This window comes from Furipterus horrens, unplaced genomic scaffold, assembly GCF_987537825.1.
Source record: "Furipterus horrens unplaced genomic scaffold, mFurHor1.1.pri manual_scaffold_1, whole genome shotgun sequence".
In the NCBI taxonomy this organism is placed as follows: Eukaryota; Metazoa; Chordata; class Mammalia; order Chiroptera; family Furipteridae; genus Furipterus; species Furipterus horrens.
The window spans coordinates 44,105,918-44,124,659 of record NW_028327171.1 but is presented as its reverse complement, the minus strand read 5'-3'; the positions used below and the strand labels follow the sequence as shown (position 1 = coordinate 44,124,659).

The 18,742-nt window shown below is 34.0% G+C and overlaps 1 protein-coding gene across 3 annotated transcripts in view; it reads right to left on the bottom strand.

Moving 5' to 3' along the window:
* Positions 1–251: 251 nt before the first annotated feature.
* The window catches only part of ATP11B (ATPase phospholipid transporting 11B (putative)), a 114,428-nt gene continuing 95,937 nt past the window's right edge, over positions 252–18,742 (bottom strand). Inside the window, exons 29-31 of one of the 3 annotated variants that reach the window (XM_090274386.1) lie at positions 17,336–17,421; positions 6,211–6,344; positions 1,259–1,322 (exon numbers count right to left, since the gene is read on the bottom strand). In XM_090274386.1, coding sequence (XP_090130512.1) covers positions 6,242–6,344; positions 17,336–17,421 — 189 coding nt within the window. In that variant the 3' untranslated portion in view covers positions 1,259–1,322; positions 6,211–6,241. Of the gene's footprint in view, positions 1,323–6,210; positions 6,345–14,407; positions 14,528–17,335; positions 17,422–18,742 lie in introns of those variants that run through there. The other 2 variants (XM_090274376.1, XM_090274394.1) reach the window with 2 other exon arrangements.

Sequence of the window (18,742 nt, the reverse complement as noted above, 5' to 3'; positions counted from 1 at the left end):
GCTGCCATTACCCCATAAAATTTACCATTTTAGATTTTGTTTCACTTACATTCTATAGCCATATCTGAAAATATACCTTATAATGAAACACTGGGCAGATTCATTTTTCTGTAGTAGTCTGCTGTGACTTAGGTAACATAAACTAACATAACAGGATTCTTGTGTGAGATACTTTATTCTAAAATCTAACTTACTGAAAAGCAAGAACAATTCTAATCGACAGAAAGAGGCTCTTCTCTTTTATTATTACCTTAACATTTTGATTTGTATAATTAAAAGTATTTGCAATATTTAAATACTGTCCAAACTTGTTTTTTTATTGATATAGTTGAACTTTACAACAGTGTCATAAAAATACTATAAACAGAACCTTTAGAGAAAAACCAAATTTAACTATATTACCCAGATTAAAGCATGCAAAAGAGCCAAAGATAAACACATTAAATAATAATATGCTAATGGTACCTAATCTACCCACTTTATATTGTCATAAAAATATTAATAAACATCAATTTGAAATTTGGTGAATGGACTGTCCCGATTTATGAACAAGATATGAAATACCCTTTGCATGTATACAGTTAACTTTACTGGTTCTGTTCCAGTACATTAAGTTTGGTACTGGTATATATTTACTACTCATAGGGCAGTAAATAATAGTTAGAAACACATTCTCCTAATTTTCTCTATGAACTTAGAAAGCACTAATGAATTAACAACATGGGTCACTAAGGGACCAAAATTCCTTACTATTCACATTTACTTTTCCCATGAAAAGCTTCAAATATAACTCTAATAAAAAAATAGTTTTCAAGGCAAACTTTTCAGCATAATTTACAGAAGCAGATTTAAATAGAAGACTCAATAACTAAGCTAATACTCAAAAATACAATTAACTAGAAATTATTTCTTTTCTACCTTGATATTAAAATATGGTGGCCTTAGCAAGAGGCTGAAATGTCATTAGGAGTCCCATAAGCACAAGGGACATCCCAGAGGAAGATGGAAAATGTCTCTTTATTCACAAATTTTAACATGTTCAGATTTAAACAAAAGTGGTTGAGGGTGGTTCATGCTAATGCTTCTTGTTTGTTTGCTGATATAACTCTTGAGTGTGTACAAACTACTCCAGAGATTTCAGAAGGTTATTCTGCAGAGCTAGTGTGGCCATTACCAGGATGATCACACTGAATTTTAGGAAAGGAGTTGAAATGGCTCCCACAAAGTACTGACTGCTCTTTTAACAAGTAGATGAGTCCATTGTGGAGAGAGTCAAGATGCTCCTGTCGTTGGTATAGAAAGGATCCGATGCACTCCATGATCTAAAGTAACAATAAGAGAAAAGTTTGGCTCACCAGAACCTATGCTTTAATTGAGAAAAAAAATTTACTCTAAAACTTAGGACCAAAGTGCAATTTGAGTATGAAAATAATCACTGATTGATTCATTTTTAAATGCTAAAAAGTTCTTCACACTAGCACTGACTGACCAAACATTCCACTTCTATTAAACAAAAATTTGGGGAAAATAATGCTCTAGTCATCATATGAAAATAGTCAAAATTTAGACATTTGCTAGCATTAAAACATTTTCTACAGTAGAGCATAAGATGCTCTTAAAATCTTAATTTGATAAAAATAAGTATGTTATAAAGAATTACACATATTCAGTTTTACTGAAAAGTAACTAGGCCATATTTTGACATCACAGAAGCAAACAAACAAAAATCACACTTACCAAAAGCTTTGGAATAAAATAGCAACATAGTCCTAATTTATTTCTTTTCAGCTATAAATTCTGTTCTAAAGATTATAGCATAATTAGCTTGAATGTAGTGAGTGGTTTATTGAATAGGCATCAAAGACACCCATAAGTCACTAGAGTTTTCATTTAATTATGAACAAATGATCCTCTACTGGTCTGGAAAAATTAACTACTGTCTGAATGATAAAGCCCGTAAAACACACATTACATAATACTTTATTTGCAATTGTATTAATTTAAGCTTAAGTAACTCAAGATCAAAAACAGCCTGCCATGTTTAAAACACCTTAACCTACTTTAAGGACAATATTAGGATTACCAAGTCAAAGGTGACTTTTCTTAGAAGACTAAAAGAACTTAACAATAAATACATGATATAAAATTATCTAGGGTTCCCACTTTCCTTAAACAAAGATGTTAGAGTAAGAGACTAGCATTTAAAATGGCCCAAATTCACTGGTCAAGATAGAGGTGTCGGTAAACACACCTCGCCTCCTCGCACTACTAGAGCAAAAATTACAACTAGACTACAAAACAAGTATCACCCAGAACTGTCAGAAATTTGAGCTGTATGAAAGTCCGACAATCAAGGATTTGCGGAAGCCACATTCATCCAGGTGGGTAGAAGGGGCAGAAACATGGAGAGGTGGAGTGGCACAGAGAGGCGCAGACACACAGAACAGGCGGTCCCACATCCACGTGTGCTGGATAAAAATCTGGAGGGATACCTTGGGAGTAAGCGCTCCCTGCCCCAGAGCAGACCACTCATCCCACGGTTCCACCGCCAGGAAGGTAAGTCCTCATAATTTCTGACTGTAAAAACTAGTGAGGGCTGGGACAGCAGAAGAAACAGGATTCTCAAGAGACTTCTCTTAAAAGGCCCGCAATGAGTTATCAACAGCATAAGAAAGACCTAGGCAGAAATGAAGGTTATATCAAGTGAAATAAAGAAAAATCTACAGGGAACCAACAGTGGAAGGGATCAAGCTGAGAATCAAATCAATGATTTGGAACACAAGGAAGAAAAAAAGCATTCTTCCTGCATTCATTCAGAACAACAAGAAGAAAAAATAATTTGAAAAAATAATTAAAAAATAAAAAAGGATAGGCTAAGAAACCTCTGGGATACCTTTAAACATACCAACATCCGAATCATAGAGGTGCCAGGAGAAGCAGAGAAGCAAGAAATTGAAAACTTATTTGAAAAAATAATGGAAGAAAACTTCCTTAATTTGGTGAAGGAAATAGACATACAAGTCCAGGAAGCACAGAGTTCTAAAGATGGACCCAAACAGGACCACACCAAGACACGTCCTAATTAAAATGCCAAAGCTTCAAGATAAAGAATCTTAAAAGCACCAAGAGAAAAGTAGAGAGTTACCTACAAAGGAATACCGATAAGACTATCACCTGACTTCTCAAAATAAACTGTATAGGCTAGAAGGGACTGGCAGTGATGAAAAGCAAGGACCTACAACCAAGATTACTCTATCCAGCAAAGCTATCATCGAGAATGGAAGGGCAGAGAAAGTGCTTCCCAGACAGGGTAAAGCTAAAGGAGTTCATCATCACAAGCCATTATTATATGAAATGTTAAAGGGACTTATATAAGAAAAAGAATAAAATCAAAACAACATTAAAATGGCAATAAATTCGCAACTATCAATAATCGAATCTAAATAACAAACTAAGCAAACAAGCAGAACAGGAAGAGAATCAGAGGTATGGAGATCATTTGAAGGGTTATTAGTTGGGAGGGGGGAGGGGGAGAATGGGGGAATAGGTACAAGGATTAAGAAGCACAAATTGGTAGGCTCAAAATAGACAGGGGGATGTTAACAACAGTATAGGAAATGGAATAGCCAAAGAACTTATATGCATGACCCATGGACATGAACTAAGTTGGGGGATTGCTGGAGGGAAAGGGGGGTACCGGGTGAGGGTGGCAAAGGGGGAAAAATTTGGACAACTGTAATAGCATAATCAATAAAATATACTTAAAAAAATAAATGGTCCAAATTCACTTTTATCCAACATCTGCTGTTTTTTAAGAGACTCTCTATATAGTTCATATTTAAATTGATTAAGTGGGCAGTCATAATGAGGTCTGGAACCTAGCCATTTTACAAAGTTGGTAAAGAGGAAAACTGACAAGCAACAACCATACCAGTGGTTTACAGAATTTACTAGTTTCCAGAAAATCTTAAACAATACCCACCTTAGTTTAAGGAAGGGCTTGTTTACTGCCATCTCTCTAGTACCTAGAACTGAGCCTGGTACATAGTAGGCACTCACTCTTCATAAAACATATGAATAAAATGGAACTGTGAACATTTCTTAGAGTAAGTATCCATGCAAGAAAAGGTTGACTCAGACATATATGATAAAATGTTAAGTATGAACACCCCAATTACCTGGAGTCAAGTTTCCACTCTCAAACTGTCAATATGTTATATAAACTTTTCCTCTTTCCAACCATTGCTTACATAGGAAAATCTCATTAGGTAGGTTCCCTTCATTTTTTATTTTTTCAAAGCACACATGTTAAATATCCTATTTGATAGAGTATTAAATATCTGAATTACAGGTCAACTATTAATTCCTTTCTATTTAGAAAGTAGTTTCGATTCGGATAAAGTAACCGTTCATAAATACAGAAAATCATTTACTGCTCGACTACAGTCCTGTAGGGTGCAACACGGCATATTCCTCTGACATATCAGTTACTAAAATGTAAGTAGAATTTTTATGCCTGGATAGTGAAAATTTAATCAGCAGAGAAATATACTACATGAAAGCACTAGTGATGCCCTCTTCAGTTTAATATGTTAGTGAAATAGGCCAAGATAGAGGTGCAGACTTACTTTTCCTTTTAGACATGAAATAGAAATGTAGAATAGAGGCTGCTCCAAAATCAAGAGAAATGCCAAATATATTTCAGTAATACAATTAAATACAAAAAAAACCCCAGAAACAAGCCCTGGCTGGTGTGGCTCAGTGGATTGAGGGATGGCCTGCAAACAGAAAGGTTGCTGGTTCAATTCCCCATCAGGGCACATGCCTGGGCTGTGGGCCACGTCCCCAGTTGGGGGTGTGTGAGAAGCAACTAACTAATGTCTCTCTCGCACAATGCTGTTTATCTTCCTCTCTTTCTCCCTCCCTTCCCCTCTCTCTAAAAATAAATAAAATCTTATAACAAAACAAAAACAAATATCTACATATCAAAATAACTTGCAAACTTGAAATATAATGTTAATGGATCTATGGCAATTTTCATATAGCCCTTTGAAAAGCACCAAGTGGTTTTGAGTATTGTATAATTTTATTCACTAGAAAAAATATAGACAGATCTCAAAAACTTTTTAGATTCTTTTGAAGAACAAAAAGGAGATAATGAAAGTAGTAACCAATAATTATAACCTTAGATGTTGGACCAAAATTGGAAATATATTTAGTCTATCAAATAAGATATTAATTACTGTTAAAGATTTTATTAGGAAAATAAAAAAATAAAGTCCTACAAAAATATGTTACAATTCCAAGTGAAAATAAGTACATATGATAACAGCCACCTTTAAGAGAACATCAAAGTGTGAAATTATTTCTACTCCTTAATATTTCCTAAATAATAATAATATCCCCTAAATAATATGTCTCTTGGGGGAACTGTATGAAGAAATTAAAGTGGAATTTACCCCAAAATTATACTGGTTAAGAATCACAAAAGCAAGCTTTGGTAAATTTTTTAAGAAAAAGATTTGTGAGGGGACAAAAAATGCAAAGATTCTAATACATCATAATTTGAAGAGCCTGTTCTAACTTATCAACTTTTAATTAGACCATAAATACAAAGTAAAAACTTAAAAAATCAAACAACTCATTTTAAAACCTCATTACAGTGATAAAAAGGGGTAGGAGAATAGCAATATAGCCTTTTGTGTTTCAAAATACCTCAAAGTCTCAAATGACTGACTAGGAAATATAGATGAAGAATAAAAAAAGCGAAATCTTTGATTTAGCTATTACGTATAGATTTAGTACAAAAAAACAAAAGAAACACCAAAAAAAAAAAAAAAACCAAACCCAAAAATATATAGGAAATAAAACAGCAGTATAGGTATAATTTAAAAAGTTATGTAAAAGCCAAGTAAGCATACCATGTACATATTCCTGTTCACCATGTTTTAGAAAAATTTTGAAGAAAAAATTTTTGTTCATTAGATGAAAAGTTCCTTTAAAGGTGCTTTTTCTTCGTTAGTGAAAGAAACCCTTGCTCAAAGACACAAAGTGAAATCTACCATCAAAGAGTGCTAATAAATAGCACACTTCCTGCTTCAGTTGATAAAACCAGCTGCTGATTTATTAGGTATCTAGAGATGCATGTTCATGTGTTCCAGTTTATAGGATACTCATCTGCAGCAAAGACTACTTAGAGAAATTTCACACCTGCTGACATGGGTCGGACTACATCTTCCTATTAGTCGTTCCAGCATTCTTCTAACAGATGTGCACGCTGTTTCTCCTTCTGAGAAACAGCACATGGAGTCCAAGCACTTGATACTTGAATTTGTTTCAGTAAGCTGGAGAAATTAAAGCAGAAAAAATTAGTTATTTATAGACTTGGACTTCCAAAAAGCATTAAAAAGTTACAACAAGCACTTTAAAACTAAAAGTTATATATATAGTAAACCTGTTTTCTATAATATGGATATGTATGTTATGGAAGGATTTATTTAAGAGTAATCATACAAAATATTTAAACAGCACTGTATCCTAAATTTGAGGTTAAGTAAAATAATTATATAACAACAAGTAGCTGGATATTATTTAAATCTGCAAAGACTTTGGATTTTAATGTCTTATTAATTTATTATGGTCAAATGATTTACATCAACTACTCAGAAACCTAATAAATTCTAATTCTTGAGTTTTTGTGCAGGTGAAATGCTCCTGCAATTTCAATTTAAAATGCCTAGCAATCAAGTGTGAACTATTGGATAGGCCAAAAAGTGTGTCTGGTTTTTTCCATAAAATGGTTCTAGTAGCGCTTAGGTGTCTTTAACTTCATTCGAAACAATTTTGTTAAGTTGTAGTCTGACAGCTGTCATATCAGAGTACACTTAAAAAAAACTTAACAAAATTGGTGAATTTTTGTGTAGACATTTCAATAGTGAAGATGGAAGAAAATACGCAACATTTTCAGCATATTATGCTTTATTATTTCAAGAAAAGTAAAAAGACAATTGAAATGCAAAAAAGATTCGTGCAGTGTACGGAGAAGGTGCTATGATTGATCGAATGTGTCAAAGTGGTTTGCAAAGTTTTGTGCTGGGGATTTCTCACTGGATGATGCTCCACAGTTGGGTAGATCCACTGAAGTTGACAGTGATCAATCGAGACGCTGAGGACAATTGTTATACCATGCAGGAAATAGCCAACATACTAAAAATATTCAAATCAATAGTTATTGGTGAAAATGAAAAATGTCTTTTGTTTTATGGAAAAAAACCATACAGACTTATTAGCCAACCCAGTATTTTGAAGACTGGGAAGTAACAACAAGGCAGGACCTAATCCCAATCCCCAAAAACTATAAAAATAATAATAACAATAGTAGCAAATACTTTACATAGTGTTACTACATGCCAGGTTCTAAGAACTCTCTTTATATATATCCTTGAAAATAAGTGCAAATTTATCTTAAATTGCTGAGCAACTATTAAGTGCTAACCATGCCCATAATTAGCTCATCTTACTTTTTAAAAATTAACTGATAGTACATGTATTAAAATCAATTAAACAAGTGACTAAGTAGTATTAACATTTAAAATTGAATTAATTTCTCAAAGTATGCAAGATTTATATTGATTCAGGCATAAATAACACATCAAGAGAACTTTAAGCCATATTACTACTAATTTTAATCTTGTTAAATGAACGAAAAAAATGGTATGATACATAACTCAATGAATCCCAACCCTGGTTTTGGTAGTCAAGAGTACTCCTAAATTTTTCAAGGTTCGTCCTTTTAAACGAGCTTATTTTCATTCAGTTTCCTTTACATATATAACATATGGCATAATATATCTTTCAAAAGTGTAAAGGAAAAACAACAAAAAATAGATTCATTAAAGGGTTGCTATTCACAAAGGCTGGGAATCACCAAGTGGGAAGAGCAAGTATGGCAACATGGGACATTGGTGGAGACACTCATGATGGACAGAAGAGATGGATGTGATAGAATGTAAATAACCTGGCATTTTGAACCTAATCAACTGGGGAAGTCCTGCCAAACCACCTAATACCAAGCAGTGCAAGTCAACATAGTTCCTGTCTGGCAACTGCCTGACTGCACCAATGCCCTAAGATCTGGTAAGCACTGAGAAATAGGCAAATTTTACTTCTTTCTTAATAGCCTTGGTTTAGAAATATTTTTGGTATTGTTTCTTAAACTGTATTTTGTGAGATATTTACAGACATTTCATGAAAAAAAAAAAAAAGTTCTGTGGCCAATTAAGTCTAGTTCAACAAAAGTCTAAACAGACTTTCTGAGCAAGGGATTGTCAATAAGTCAGTATGCGTGGTCAGTCTCCAAGGGGAGAGCTAGACATACCACAATTCTTACACAGTAACAGAGCCCCAAGACCCAAGGGAACATTAATCAACACCAGGAGGAAATATTCAAAGGAAGAGTTTAGGAAAGGTTGGTTTAGGTTAACAGGATTTCCTCCATTTCCCAGTTTCCTCCTTGGGCCCCTGGGCTCCAGTTTCCTCCACCTCAAAAAATCACCCTCTGTAGGAAGCAGGACTTTACAGACCCCACATAATACACAAAGGAGAAAGTACAATACACCAGGGAGGCCTTTAAGGCCCTATATAAACTGACCCGAGACTGACTTTCCTGCTCTACTTCCCAATGCTCCTATATAGTCTCCATACAGCCAACCAGGCTCTGCTGCCTGCCTGTGGGCATGTGTCACAGCCTGTCACCAATTAGGGTCAGAATGCTGACTCCTCACCAAGTTCAGTTTAAATACCATCATCACCTCTCCAACTATCAGTAATCTCTTTCTGGATTCTATTCCACTGCTTGATTGCATCACTTAAATGGCACAAACACTTAAATTCAACCTATATTTACTAAGCAAGGCACTGTGCTAAATAAAGGATGGGAGATAAATCAGGAAAAAATAATAATGGCAGTTATACTAAAGAAATGCTTACTAGGAATGTGCCAGTTCTTATGTGAGATGCTTCTCATGGATTATCTCATTTAAAAATTTTAACAACCCTTTGGGATAGGCACCATACTCCTATGCATTTGACATAGATGAGGACACAGAGGTTAAGAACTTGTCCAAGGTCACCCAGCTGGGGCTTGAGTCTTGGTTTCTTTGATTCCAGAGTCCATACATCTTACCATGCCATTATACCACCTTCTTACAATTATGGCATGAGGCAGACTACAAATATCAAAAAAGAGGAGAGAAAGTGCAAACCCAGCTGTTGTTGGTAATGGCGGGAGAGCATAAAAGAGGTGATGAAAAGATGGCACTTGAAATACATTATAAAGACTGGATGGGACTTCAATAGCTGAAGATGGCGAAGAAAGAGCATTCCAGGCTAAGAGAAAAGAATGAGTAATAACTGTGTGTGGACAGAAAAGTATGATGTTTATTCAGTACATTTAGCCTAAACATAAGAGAGAGTGATTGTTACTCCTGCCCCTTGCAGGAAGACCAGTGCGACTCAAAGCATGATCCACAGATCAGGGTTCATCCAAAAACACTTACTGACTCATGAGGACATAAATGTTTCTAGTCTCAGAATGAAAGATGAGAAAATTTTAAGGCAATTTGGCAGAATACTTTTATAACTATTCAATCTAAAAATAATTTTTAAATTGGGGCTTATTTTATATCTTTTAATTTTCATTTCCTACTAATTAATTTTTATTCTATTTTATAAAAGTATTGGTCTGTGATGGACTGGAACTTAAAAAGAACAAAACAAAACAAAACAAGAAAACGACTAACTGGTCCTACACCACATTTATCTGGGGGCCACTGAACTGGACCAGAAACTAGAAAGTAAGGAGTTTGGCTCTTTTCAGTTGAACAACATGTACTCTGTCTGTATAGCTAGTGCTTAACACCAGCTGATGGGAATTCACTGAAGATGAAATCCATAAGGTCAGTAGCTTTTGAGTATTCACCTATGTGGAGAACACTGTTTAGGTAATGACTTTGCTTTGCATTCAACATCTTTCACTTTAAAACCTAATGACAGGTATTACTATATGGGTAATCCAACAGAGTAAACATCTTGAAATATCAAAAAATAATATAAAGAAATGACTTATTCAGTTCACCTTTTGAACTAAGCAAAGTGTTTCTTTTTTTCCCTAATGAGAAAAAAACAGAACAAAACAAAAGCCTGCTGCTCTGAAAATGCTGAATTGTGTTTTTGCATAGCTATCTATAGAAAATACCATACTGTTCTCCAGCAAACCTTCAAGCTCTACCACTTTCCCTTACATATCTTTGATCTCATATATTTAGGAACTGGGAGCCCAGCCACAGTACATGTAACCACAGCTGCCAGTATAACTGGTAATGGTGTGGAACATTTAGATCTCATTTCATTCAAAGTAAGGAGAGGAGATCAGGGTTTCTTAAAAAAAAAGAAAAGAAATAAAAAAGGTAAATACTAAAAAAGAAGAAATAGAAAGTATGGTCATGGATGTGTCTACCTGATGGCACAAAAAAAGTAACTTTTAATTTATAAAAAATTTTGATTAATTTGTATGACTCACACTCTACCACTCTTGCTTCCCGGGAACCACCAGGTCACTTAAAGCTGCCAAGCAAAACAACTGTGGAGATTCAACATGACTACGTATGGCTAATAAAAATTTTCATCTTTACAGAACTTGCTTTTGAAATAAATTCTGGCTCACTGCTCATATTTCCATTATTTTTATATCAACAATGGTAAACATTTTCGAGTTTCTCCTATTAGAAGCTTCTACAAAATACCTTTCTTAAATCTTCCAAATGTTAAAAACTTATCATACATTCCTAAATCTTTTAATCATTCCTATCACATCTTACCTACCAAATCAAATAATGTTAAGTTTAAATAATAATTATTGAACTATTAACCATATTTGTTCTTTTGCCCTTAAAATTGGTTTATATACTTGATATTCAAAGTGAGCACCTTGTATTGCCTTAAAGGAGGTATTTGGAAAGAAGCCTTAAACTATAATCATGAAAAAAAAAGTTTGTGTTTAAGGAAATATTTTTCTTGTAAAGGTGAAATCAAGTCATAAAAATATTACCAAATTCCAAATTTGGTTAAGAATAATAAAACCCCTAAAACAAGTAGTAATAGCTTCATCTTACTGTTCAGAATTGCAACAGGACTCAAGGTCTATCTCTCCAAAACATGCCTCAAGCTCACATGCACTACTCCAAACTTACTCCCCTCTTTCCTTCTCTCTAAGTAAAATAACTTTGGAAGATGGTTAAACTATAAATAAAATACCTTCACGCTGTCTTTTATATGTGTTGCCTAAATCTAACTATGAAAATAAACATGCAATAATTATATTTTTAGGTAAGCTTATTTTAATAATTTAGCTTATTCCTAATTTCAAAATGACAGGCTCCTTTATTTTAATAATGCAGTTGTATAAATAACAATATATGACAAGGAATTTTTTTCTTTTGAGAGAGAAAAGGGAAGGGAGGGAGAAAGAGAGGGCAAGAAACATTGATGTGAGAAAGAAACATCAACTGGTTGCCTGTTTTAAGTACCCTGACCGAGGACCAAATCCGCAACCCAGGGATGTACCCTGACTGGGAATTGAACCAGCGACCCTCACTTTGAGGGATGATGCCCAACTAACTGAGACACACCTGTCAGGGCTATATGACAAGGAACTTTAATGACAGAATCCCCCCAAAATGGAGAAGGTAAAGCAGAATGACACTAATTAATGCACCAAGTCATGGCACAGCTGATATTAAGAATTCAGTTTTCTAAATATCAATCATTTACAGCATGTCACAGGGTGTTTGGAAGAACTAATGTCAATAATAATACTTTTTTACTTCAACCTCCAGGTGAAAAAGCTGCTCAATATGTCAGCGCACATTTGAAAATAATACTAGTTTTATAAAGTGCCAGTTATATTTATCAGATATGCATCTAGTTCCTGCCATGGGTGGCATCCTTATTAATATTAGTCTTTTAAATGTTTTATTCTATTTGCTTACAGAATTTTACTCATTCAGTATAGCTTTTAGTGGTAAACAACTGAATACAGGCCATTAAGGTTTTCTGTGACTACTTTGTTAAATGAGGCAGCTTTGTCACAGAAGAGGAAGGTGACCTGTAGTTGGCTAAAACTGTTTAAAATGTATTCTTTTTTGGAAGTGGTACATTTCAGATCTGAGGCTTTAAGCACCTTGGACCACAATGAAAAAAGGCAGTAGCCCCAGCATCCTATTGCTATGACTATGGTTGTTAGGTACAGCTTGAAAGAGGGCATTCAGAGCAGAAATCAACAGACCAAAAAAAAAAAAAAAAAAAAAATGAGGACAAAACAAGAGAGGCTTAAGAGTCAGATGACAGTAGGGGGAGATGACTAGAAGACCCTAGCACATGACAATATTTACGGCTTTGGCAAAGCCTTCTGCCTGATTTGGCATGGCTGACCAAGGTTTGAGTACAGAAACAAATAGAATTTCAAGACAGAAAAAAAAAAAAAGAAGAGGAATATTATATAACACTTATTTTTAAAAAGTGGTTTTTATCTCAAAATATATGTCAAAGGCAAAATACATGAGGAGAAAAATATTCAAGATATATTTTATTCAACCAATTAAAATTCAGTGATAAGCAGAAAAAAAGAAATTGCCAGTCAGGGTAATACCCCCAAAACAATTTTACTAAGATCGTATTCATTATTTGAGAATCCTTCTGACTTCTTCTTTATAGATAAAGGAAACCAAATATCACAGAATGATAAGAAAATTCACTTTGTAAAAGTAACCATAACAAGGCCCATGTTATTTAATAGGAGCATTCTAAGAACTCAATTTTTAACTGTATTGCCTATTTTAATTGGGCACATCAATGCAGAGGAATATTAAATCCATGTCTTATAAAATATCCACTCAACTTTGCATTCCAAAACAAAATAAAAATTCAGAACTCTTGAATTTCTTTTCAATTAATAACAACCAAGAGTTGATTAATTATCTTCAACATTTTCCATTTAGGGCAACTCACTAAAGAAATGTAATTTAACCCTGGCTGGTGTGGTTCAGTGGATTGAATGCCTGCCCATGAACCGAAAAGTCACCAGTTCAATTCCCAGTCAGGGCACATGCCTGGGTTGTGGGCCTGGTTCTGAGTTGGGGGCATGAAGGAGAGAGGCAATCTATTGATGTATTTCTCACACTCAATGTTTCCCTCCCTCCCTCTCTTTCCCTCTCTGTAAAAATAAATAAAATCTTAAAAAAAAAAAAAAAGCAAAAATAACGTAATTTAAAAATTGTCTTTCAGAATAACTCAGATTTTTCATATTATTATGCCTGTTCCATGGTCTGATTTATAGGAGCTAAGGTTTACAATCTACAAGTAACTTTGGTTTAAAGTTTCACCATTTACTAGGGTTTATCCCAGATGAAACAATAATACCTTCTCGATGAGTAATTACAGTAAGGCCTCACTTAAAAGTCATCGATAGGTTGGTTATGCAACTTTAAATGAAAAAACATATAATGAAACAAATTTTACCATAGGGTAATAGATATAAACAAAAGTTAAGTTCCTACAGCACCTCAATTACAATGAAATGACATTGAGCAAAATGATGTTATTCAAGGACATGTTGTACAATATACAAAATGGTAAACAGGCTAAGTAAAAATACATTAATGGTAAGAATTTTTATCCCCCATAATTACTACCGATCAAAATATTTTGCATCTTCCAATTAGATCTAGAAGTGGTCGTCAAGAGTTTATTTCTCAAGAGGGGAATGAATCAGGTTCTCATAAATTCACACTTATTTATTACAAAGGTATAACTATGAAAGTTTATGAGAAGAACTGATAGTATGGTAAGTATCAGTCATAGAAAACTATTCCATACCAAGCCAAAGTACTCATTTGTTCATTCAACTTAAGAGGGAGACTGAGATAAGTAATTCAGGGTCTAACTACATTAAGATGTGTAAAACGATACACAACTACAACTTCAGGTGGGAAAAATGACTTCAGAAATAACAGAATTAGTATGCCAAATTTTCAAAAGGAGAAGTGAAAGGAATAAATAACTTCTTGAATAGAAGACAACAGGTTGTGAGAGACCTTACTAGGTAAGAATCTGAGATGACGTACGATTCAACACTGTAATTCCAAAGGAAGATTAATAAAATATACGGGATGGACATATAAAAAGTAAAGATCACGAAAAAGGAAACAAGTAAACAAAACAACGTGAGAAACAATGAAGGAATTAGTAAAGTAAAAACTGAAATGTCAGGCCAGTTCTCCCATAGCATGCCCCATTCGTGAGAACTTAGCGGATACGTCCCCAGGAAGGTCCAGCGCAGTACTACCTAGTGCACGTAAGAACTGTCCTGCTGGCTGCAAGCCTCAGCTAGCAGGTGCCTACTGTCCTCCCCTCTGTGCTTGCTTTCAGCAAATTCATATGCTGAGCTGACTGAACCCTTATCTTCTTCCATCTGGAAGGACAGAAAAGCAACAAGTCTCATGTTACAGACAATACTCTCACTGTATACAGGTTTAGAATCAAAACAGTCAGTGGGGGTCGGTCCACAATCTATGAGGCACAAATGAATGTTGACACACCACTACATTCATTTACCGTCACAAAAGAGCTAACAGCAGCTTGAGGGGCATACAACAGAGAACACAAAATAAAGCCATGATTTTCCAGTGTACAAAACCACATTAAAACCAGGTTTCTTTCAATAAATTAAATTTCTTCTATTAAACAAATTCCTTGCCACCAGGATTTAGGGTTCTCACTGCAAAGATAACTCCTGTTTGGCACTTCTCATGCTCCCTTCTCAGAAGGCTTCCCTACTCTAACTGCACTTCAGCAGACTAGACAGGTCAGTCACATGGCCTTTCAAATGTTACATGTGGGTGAAGGCGGCTTGACTTGATTAAACAAAATTAATTTAACCCTTAACTGACATATATTTTAGTGTTAACTAATTTAAACAAACTTCTTTACTTTTCCTATATTTGTATTACAGATCTTCTAAGGAGTATGTGCCCACAGCCAAGCTAATTGTAACCTTTCTTAAATTCTATATATATATTTTTAAAAAGTTCTTATTGAATAAAAAACAAAATTTTCCTCATTTCTATGTATTTCTCAGTCTTAGGACTAATAATTACTTCTATAAAAAATGCTATGGTGAATTACCGACATATATAAAAAACAAAGCAGTTAAAATTATTTGATTTTAAGAGTACAATAAGCTTATGTAAAGACAGTTTTTTACAATAGCTTTCCCAATAATACTAGGGAGAGGAAAATATTTTATTCAAAAGAAAACTGCTAATAGTTTTGTGTTAATGGTTCTTATGAGGTTCTACCCTGATTAAAGATTTGAAAGCTCTTAAAGATACTTGATATCTGCATAATTTTCCTCCTTGGAAACAATTAGGCTACCGTGGATAACACCCAGGAATACTGTTCAGTGCAGTTCAAAACCAAGATGTATTCAAAATTCACAGGATGCACCCACAGGTAGATGTATGTAGGCACTTGTTCTTCATGCCTGCCCGGTGGTCACTCACTGCTCACTTAAGCAACTTATTTCTGCCTGGCCTTCGACTGAGCACAGTATTTCTTCTTTTTGTTTTTCTCTGACTCCGACAGTAGTAAATAAATCACAGCATGTAAAATGATCATTTGATAGGTGAATAACATGGAGGCTAATTTGATTAGGACATATAGGGAGCACTGCCACGGGCACCATTAACATTCAGGCCCACTGTCTCCCCAACAGGGCTCTCTTCCCTTTCTTAGACCACCTGACTGAAGATTGGCTTGCAGCGAAGGCTACCTGATCAATATATTCTGCAATCACTGTTTTTTCACAGATGAATGTCAAGCTTACTACTTTGTTACATCATTATGGAGCCTGAGATCTCTAGTTAATGATCTCCTTGCCTTGTTTTTTGGGGGTTTGATTTAAGCCAATATGATATGTAAAAATGATTTCATAAAAATATCAATTTTTCTCAATGCAATAGTTATCTTCACTTGACAAAAGTTTGCCAGAGTGCTCTTTAAATAATGAGCTCTCTTATTGCCTATGAGTTAAATAAGATGTTCAAAAATGTGATGAATAGCCACTGTTTCCAGAAAAGTACATACAGATAAAATGTGATATACTTATTTTGCTCAACTAAGGTGAAATTTGTTTAAATTTTAATTCTTATTTTAAACATAAATTTTAGTTGGCTACCACTTAAACACTCATTTGTATATTCATCTACAATTATTAAACCTTCATAATTCAAAGCAGAATATTTCAGAATCTTGAAGGTAATAATAAAATCAAAAGGCCTGATAAAACTTTAGAACAGCTCAAAATTATGAACCCACAGAGTTGCATAAGAGGTATTTAAGTGGTGCTTTGTCAAGGCCATTTATTTGATCAAATGAATGCAGAGATCAGAAACTTGCAAATATAAAATAATATATATGTGTGTATATATATATATACACACACACATATATTTAAGAATCCACAAAATACTGATAAAATGAGAAATTAAAGAGTGCCAAAACTAAAGGAATATTTTAGTTATATTTGTTTCTTCTCTTCAAACCAGAGTGGAGTTAAAGTTTCGGTATCTTAATATCAACAGTTATAGGATTTAAGCTTTCATTTTCATTCTCTTCTATCAAAAGACATCTCTAGACTATTGAGTTTTTTTGTGGTAAATGAGAGAATGGTCTGTCTGTGGAGATAAAGGTATATATAAGATAAAATTTATGTTCAATTTATAGATACACTAAACAGTAGCAAGGATATGAAATGCTTCAGCAATCATTACAATGTACAAAGACAAATATACACATGAATTTACAACACAGATTAAGGCAAGATAAAAAATGGGCAACTCACTTTCAAGTAACAGAAACTTAAACTTTTAAATTTTTTGGTGAATTTCGGTAGCTTAAATAACTCAGCATGCAGGAGCATTCTTAAATATGAATACGACAAGCAGAAGCACTAGAATTGTGCTACAAAAGGTAGTTAAGGTGTAAAGTATATAACAAGGTATATTGATCTCTGACCTGTTTTCATGCTGAATTTTCATCTCAATAAAGAAACACTTTTTATTTTTAGTTCTAAACATACAGTATTAATAAAGGTCAAATTAGAGTCAGAGCTGTGCTAACAAAAAATGCCCCACTCTTAATTCACGCCTCTGCCCATCTTTTAAATAGTTTAATTGGCCTTTAGCATGCAGAAGTTAACAAGGTTCTACTCCTACTCTACCTAAGTTTGCTCAGCTGATTCCTTGCCCTTGACAATGGCTGCAGTGCGATGAACTCGTCACTTAAAGCAACTGTATTGGAGTACATCTATAAGTGGACAGAAAAAGGGTGGGACATACAACAAGTCAGTGAGCTGTATTCATCACCTAAGATACAGACACAGGACAAGCTTTGTAAAGACATAAGAGCAGGAAATATAATACATGATACATATACATGACTGACATTTGTAGGGCTGCTGGCTTTCTTCACTCTTAACAGCACATTGCTATTCTAGAGAACAAGGTTCAAAATAAATGCTGACAACTCTTCTTTTGATATGATTTTTCTTGCTACTTTTGGTAAACAATGAAGTAGCTAACAATTTTCACTTGACAAAAGTTTGCCAGTGTTCTTTAAATGATGAGTTCTTCATCATCTGAATTCAGAGGTGAAAGTATAAGGCAGCAAAGGAATGACATCACACATGGGATCTGAACGACCATATACTGCTTAAGGGGAAAAAAAGAACAAGATTTCTGAGTGAAGTACAGATTTCCTTTTTGGATTAGACCACAGTAGAGCACCTGTCAAGTCATTAAAAGTAAATTTAGTGTGGTAAAAAGGGAAATTATATCAACTTTCACACAGATAAAATTATTAATTTTATTGCACATTCCATTTTTAATCAATTTTAACCTATGATAAAAGAACTACAATATATATATAAAGTACTTTAAACTTTTTCTTGTCCAAAGGTCCACCTTAAGGTACCAAATATTTCCTATGTAATCCTTCAGAAAGAGGCTATCAAGAAGTCTCTATGAAAACACATCGTAATTTTCAAATGCACTGCCCATTACAGGATTTCTAAGGGTAAATGTAAATAAATTTAATTATTTACTTTTATAAAGAATAAAGTTTTAAAAGTGATGTCATTAACATATTTTGGTGAAATATAACTTTATATAGGCCAAGGGGGGAGACCAATGTGTGTTCTTCATAAAGGTCTAGGAAAAGTGTAACAGACAATATATTAAAAATAGCATTGTTACTGTAAATATTTATCACTAAGATTAAAAAAGATAAGTAAACATTTCTGATATATATTTAAGAATTATATATTGTAGAGCAGAAGTTTTTCCATACTGATATACATACATGCACAGAGAAAGCAATCAGATTATGTAAATTTTTAGCCTTATTTGAAGATCAATACCACAAAGCAACATCCTCATAATCCTTATGATTATATTTTTACTGAGGACTTACGACATACAGAGCTAGGGTTAGGTGTTTTATATTAATTATCTCTAAGAATCATGTAAGATAATAATTATTATTCTGATTTTACAGAGGAGGAAATTGAACTTTAGGAAAATGACTTGATTAAAGACATACATTTTATAAATGGTTAAAATAGTATCTG